At 36.3% G+C, this 6,497-nt stretch overlaps 1 protein-coding gene across 1 annotated transcript; it reads left to right on the forward strand.

Moving 5' to 3' along the window:
- Window positions 1-3,132: 3,132 nt before the first annotated feature.
- On the forward strand, window positions 3,133-4,074 carry LOC116894193 (olfactory receptor 481). The gene has a single exon (XM_032895907.1). The coding sequence runs from the start codon at window positions 3,136-3,138 to the stop codon at window positions 4,072-4,074; it is 939 nt and encodes a 312-aa protein (XP_032751798.1). The 5' UTR covers window positions 3,133-3,135.
- The last annotated feature ends 2,423 nt before the right edge of the window (window positions 4,075-6,497 follow it).

The raw sequence follows: 6,497 nt of genomic DNA on the forward strand, positions 1-6,497 counted from the left end.
TTTACAGATCTGCTACTACATAACCTTACATCTGTAGTTAACTATGCTTTCTTATACACTAAATGTTTGTTAAAAGGGTAGATCACATGTGATGGTCTTAGCATGATAAAATAAGAACTCTAAACAGGTTTTTTATTCATTCATTTGATATGGGTAATATGATTTGAATAGCAATCTTCTGAATTCTAAGAACTAGGCAGAGGAGATTACTCCCATGGGGAGTTATAGAACACTGCAAGCTTTTTTTCAGGGTTTTCTAAGATTGCATTTTTGTAGAAAGTGCTTTAGTCCAAGATATCAGAAAAGTCATTGATGACAAGTTATTTAAATCTGGGACCTAAGTTGACTACAGTTATGGATTATTATTCTATCATTAACTATGGCCCACTTACTACTATATGAATATTTTTAAAGCAATTTAACATGAAGTCAGTAAGTATCTATTTACCTTTTCCTGTATTCTACACTTGAATCATTAAATATCCATATATTAAGTCACAGATAATGGGCATAGAAATCAACTACTATGAGCAAAATGCTAATGAGAAGACAAAGATGAAATGAAACTCATTTTCCCAGATACAGTCTGGGATATTTTAACTTAATTTTTGGTTAGCTATTTATACTATTCATCAGCCACTGTTCTTTTTTACAACTTAAATGAGCAGTATGTTATATAATAGATAAAACTATGCAGCCTATTTTTTAGCTGGAATTGGGCCACTTGAGATTCTACATCTCCAAGTGTGGGTCCTCAGGCTTAGTTTTGTAGAAAAGAGAGATGACCAATGGGATCCTTATGCCCACCATGGAAAGATCTTGTGCAAGGCAAGTACAGCCCCAATTTAAGTTTATTGCAAATGTCAATCGTGGCTAGGGTAACCTGACAATCAGAATGCCTGTGTGCATGGCCAGGACATTACAATGTCAGTAAAGTTTGATTATTCTATTGGAAATCATAAATGTTAGTAGGCAATGAAGAAGGGGGAGTATCTGCCCACAAGTATAGTCAATATCTCGTCTTCTATAACAAATTAAAAGACATAGAAAATAAATATGATTTCACTATTGAAAATGATATTTCAGATCTATTGGATACATAGCTGTAAACTGAATTCTAGTAAATGCATCATCTCTATAAAGAAATATGAAACCTGGGCCACAGAACACAGCCATATTTTAGAAGTGCCAAATTAAGTTACAGCTAAATGATGTCATTTCCTTTTGAGAATCATTCAATTAAAAACAAATTAAACCCATGGGCAATTAAAAATATTTCATTTATATATATAATCACAGGCACACTTTATTTTTCTGTCCCAAAACGTAAGTACATGTAAATTCTCTGTCCCACTAGATTGTTAGTGAGATTGCCCAAAACAATTGAAATAATTAACTTGTAATTTTAAGGGAAGTAAGTTATTTTGGGTTGTATCCCAGATGATCAAACACTCACTTAAAAGTGACTTTACTGTACAGTAACAATTCCTTGGAGCCCCTCTTGGATGTTGTGGTAGATATGTCACTGACTTAGACACATGGCTTTTCAAGGATACAGGAATACTTAAATTTCCTAAGTGTTGCAGAAGTAACTATTAGTTTTAAGGAAAGTGTAGGAGATCGACACATTTTTGCTATCTCTTTAGAGTTTGAACAGTGTCAGTGTCTTTATTCCCACAAACACAGGAATCTAGTGTGGTATGTATGTTCTGTTTTGTACAGGCAGGGAACAGGAGGTTAGAAGTCCTTGTCATTTGTCTGTTTCTGTGCAGTAGGGTAGTACAAATATGTCCTTGGTTTGTGTGGCTCCTTACTTCATTGTATTTCTGTATATAGTTTTGTCCTTTTTACCCCAGGCATCCACATCCTACCTCGAAACAATCTTTTATACATTTATTTTCCTTAAGAAAGTTTGTCTCTGCTATGGTTCTTTCTCTAGAAGCAGTTAATTGAGAAATTGTGACTCATAGTACTAGAGAAACTTTGTCCTAATACAACTTGATAAATTTGAATTCAGCCACCAGTGTGTGTGTGTGTGTGTGTGTGTGTGTGTGTGTGTGTGCATGTGTGTGTGTGTGTGTGTGTGTGTGTGTTTGTATTTGTGACACCTATATATGTTCTGTTTCTTACATCTCAGATAGAAATTTTAAAAGAAAAAGCAAATAATTGTGAGGAATCTATTGGACTTCAGAGTTTTGGAAATGGGTGAATAGGACTAACAGTCTCCCTATCCTTGTTTATGCTCTTGAAGGAAGGCCCATTATTCTTATGCTAATTGAAATCCTAATCACCCTTTCATTATAATTTGCCAATTTTGCAGCTTCCCATTCCATCCAGATTTCTCTAACTCCATTGCCCTACACCAGATGCACATTCTTTTCTTTCCTGACTGCTGCATTTTAGACATAAAACTTGCCTAATGCAAGCTCCCAGATATTTCTGTTCATTTATTTGATGCTGATGTACAGCAATACTCTTATTACTTCTTACAATCCTGTAAGGGTAAAAGGAGTGGAGGAGAGTCATGGGACATTTTGTAAAATGTCTAGTAAGTTTATATCAGAGTGATAATAAAAATTGTGATGAGCCTTTCTATTTTGAACGTAGACAACATTTAGCTCTTGGTACTGATTTTGTTTTTATAAATAAGACATTGGGTTATTCTATTCTAGCATGCCATTTTAAAAAAGATGTTCAAGCTAGTTCCATTGTTATTAGCAAGACAATGACACAAAAGGAGGTTGCATTTACTGAAGAGAGCACTGGGGCAGAGGCATACTTGTGATGGGAATAGGAGCAACAAGAGTCACACCTGGCATAAATATTTATTAGTCACAGTTGGTGCTGTTAAAATTAATGTCAGTATGGATTACTCATGTATATATTTCCTATACATACCTGGACAAAACTTGTTTTTTTTTTTCACATGCAAGTAGGATCTTCATAGTTGGATCCTAAAGTAATGACTTTTCTATTGTAATATCTTAATGGAATTAAAAAAATTACAAAACATTCTATGACTAAGATAAAATTGCCATTTTAAAATGAATTTAGAAGACTATATTTAGAACAGGGTTATTTCAGTGAGTGACTCTTCTCTGGTTCTGGTTCCAGTAGGCATCATTGAGTGAATGAATGGAGACTGAAAATGACACCATGGTGACAGAATTCATTATTTTGGGACTAACCGATAGCGCTACACTACGCGCTCTCTTATTTGTGTTCTTTCTACCTGTTTATATAATGACTGTAGTGGGAAATATCAGTATAATCCTCCTAATTCGGAGCAGTCCACAGCTTCACACCCCCATGTACCTGTTTCTCAGCCATCTAGCCTTTGTGGACATCGGCTACTCCACATCGGTCACACCTATCATGCTCATCAGTTTCTTAAGAGAAGAAACTACTATCCCACTTGCTGGCTGTGCAGCCCAGCTTGGCTCTGATGTAGCTTTTGGAACTACAGAGTGCTTCCTGCTGGCCACCATGGCTTATGATCGCTATGTGGCCATCTGCTCACCCCTGCTGTACTCCACTCAAATGTCCCCACCAATCTGCTGCTTCCTGCTGGGGGCATCGTACTTGGGTGGATGCATGAATGCTTCATCGTTCACAGGCTGTTTTGTGAACCTAAACTTCTGTGGCCCAAACAAAATCAACCATTTTTTCTGTGACCTCTTCCCACTTGTGAAACTTTCTTGTGGTCATGCTTATATTGCTGAAATATCTCCATCCATCTCTTCTGCATCCGTCCTTGTGAGCACGCTCTCTACCATCATTGTGTCTTACATTTATATCCTGCACTCAATCCTAAGGATGCGCTCTGCTGAGGGAAGGAACAAGGCCTTTTCCACCTGTACATCCCACCTCACTGCAGTCACTTTGTTTTATGGGACAGTTCTGTTTGTGTATGTGATGCCCAAGTCCAGCTATTCAGCTGACCAAGTCAAAGCGGCCTCTGTGGTCTACACAGTGGTGATTCCCATGTTGAACCCTCTTATTTATAGTCTGAGGAACAAGGAGGTAAAGGAGGCTATGAAAAAATTAATGGCCAGAACACATTGGTTCCTTTGAAGGAAATCAGGAAAAACCATGGATAATAAAATCAGTAATTTGAGGAATATCAGTGCTTGATATTTTCATGTTATTTATCCTAAACTCTTTCATAGCAAGAAGCTCCTATAAATACAGAAATTTGACCTCTTCCCACCTGTGAAAATCTCTTGTGGCCATCCTTATATTGCTGAAATATCTACATCCATTTCTCTTGCATTTTATTTGTGTTTCTTTCTACAGTTTATACAGTGATTGTAGTGGGAAATAACAGTATAATCCTCTTAATTAGAAGAAACCTGCAGCTTCACACTCCCACATATCTGTTCTTCAGCTATCTAGCTTTTGTGGACACTGTCTACTCCACATCAGTCACACTCATCATGGTCATCCATTTCTTAAGAGAAAAAAAAACTACCTGATTAATATTCTCTGATTAATACTCTCACTGGTTATTTTCATTTAAAAGTTAAAAAGTGCCATTTACATTGATCTCTGCTTCGTTCAAGTGCAATGTGGGTTTTTAAAAGGTAAGACTAGTTCACAAGATAGTTTACAACTTTGACTATCCCTTATTGGCCAATTTTGCAATGTTACTTAAATAGATGTATTTCAAAGATCAGATGTCTTTCAATCTCCTATTTAAAATAACATTTGGGAATGAAATTTTTAATAGACCCATAAGAAATTTTATGCCTTACAAGTTTGGAATTTACTAACCTTTAAAGGTTTTCCTTTACATGATAAATGACTTCAATAAACAATGAAGATCATGTCCTGGAAAAAATAGGTTTATTTTTCTTTAATTTGGTCCAGAATGAAAAGAGTCATTATACTTCCATTTTACAATTACAAGTTCCAAAATCAGATAACAGAGGAAATTGAATGAATCTTAGTCTAGATCTGATAACTGAGGTCTGCATACACAGGTATTAGAGTAGATTTGGGTATAGACTTTGTTCTGGAAGATAATAATAGGATGGCAAAAATGTCTTTGAAGAATAGCAAGTAAAGAGGAAATTATGGCTTAACCAGAGAAAGTCCTTACCACTCATTTTTCTGTCCTCTTGGTCACTGTTTACCTAACTCAGCCAATCAGTCCTGATCAGTCTGTGTGACAATTTCTCTCTATAGCTCTTCTAACAGTGATTTCTGATTAATATTTTAGGGAATGCATTTTTATTCTTAACATTGTTGTAATGCAAGAACATTATGGAAAAGCCATTTCTCAAATGTAGTTCTCATTCTTGGATTGATCAGTAGGCAAATTAAGCAGATGTCCTTGTCAGCTGGAAGCTGCCCTGGGATTTCTCTGCTTATGGTTCTGAAATTTCTAATTTACAAATTCTATGGACCCATGATTTTACCAATACAATGATTGTAGGCACAGACATACATGGCCCAGGATTTGACTTCAGTCTGGGGAAAATAATGTTTCAACGTAATGATGGAAGTTTGAAATCTGCTGCCTGAAGATTTTCCTTATCTGTTTCTGGCCATCCTCATCTTTCCTTCCACTTGGCTCTTCAAGAAGGTACTAATAACTTTGTCCCCAAATGAAACCTTCTTAGATAACAGCCAACTTCATTGGTCTTTTCTTGAAGACTCTCAAATCCAGTGAACCTTATTGGATTGGCTATATCTCTTCTTAATATTCCCCTTTCATTTCCTTTTATGATACATATCACCTCTTTGTAAAATGTTATCTTTTTTATTCATTGTTGTTACCAAGTATCTGACAGAAACAACTTAAGGGAGGCAAGAGATCTTTTGCTTCACAGTTCCATCATGGTGGGAATGCATGGCCCCTGGGGTATCTGGCTTGAGGTGTCAAGATCATATGACTTATTACAATGTGGTGAGACAGGAATCAGAGAGCTTGGGGCACAAGTAGGATCTACTATCACTTTTAAGGCATGCCCCTATTAATTGGTAGGCCACAGACACAAGGATTCCACACTCTTCCCCCAGATACAAGTCCACCAGCTAGAGAGTAAGTATTCAAACATATAAGCTGAACACATGTTGGGAGATGGGTCATGAGATTTTATATACAAACTATAATAGGCCTGGATAGACCTCATAGACATGGATGGACCTTACTTTATGCCCTTCTAAATAGTTAGTCTATCTCCTTCACTTTTCCTTCATTCAAAAGGTTGCTATGTGACATATTTATCTTATCTTTATCTGAATCATTTTTGTTGTGAATTTTAAGTGCTCCCTTACTGACTCATACAGAGTTAAGTCTCATGTGTTTCAATGCTAAAGGATTAAGGTTTAACTCATCCAGATGTAATTAACAATGTGGGTACAACTCACATTGGTAGAGTCCTTTTGTGTGATATAGGTTCATTTTCTGTTCCCTTGTTCTGGATAAACATGAAAGAACAAGGCATTACCTGTACAAACAGAATAACTGATGCTAGAAAATCTATTTCATG

The sequence above is a fragment of the Rattus rattus genome, chromosome 2 (assembly GCF_011064425.1).
Source record: "Rattus rattus isolate New Zealand chromosome 2, Rrattus_CSIRO_v1, whole genome shotgun sequence".
Lineage (NCBI taxonomy): Eukaryota > Metazoa > Chordata > Mammalia > Rodentia > Muridae > Rattus > Rattus rattus.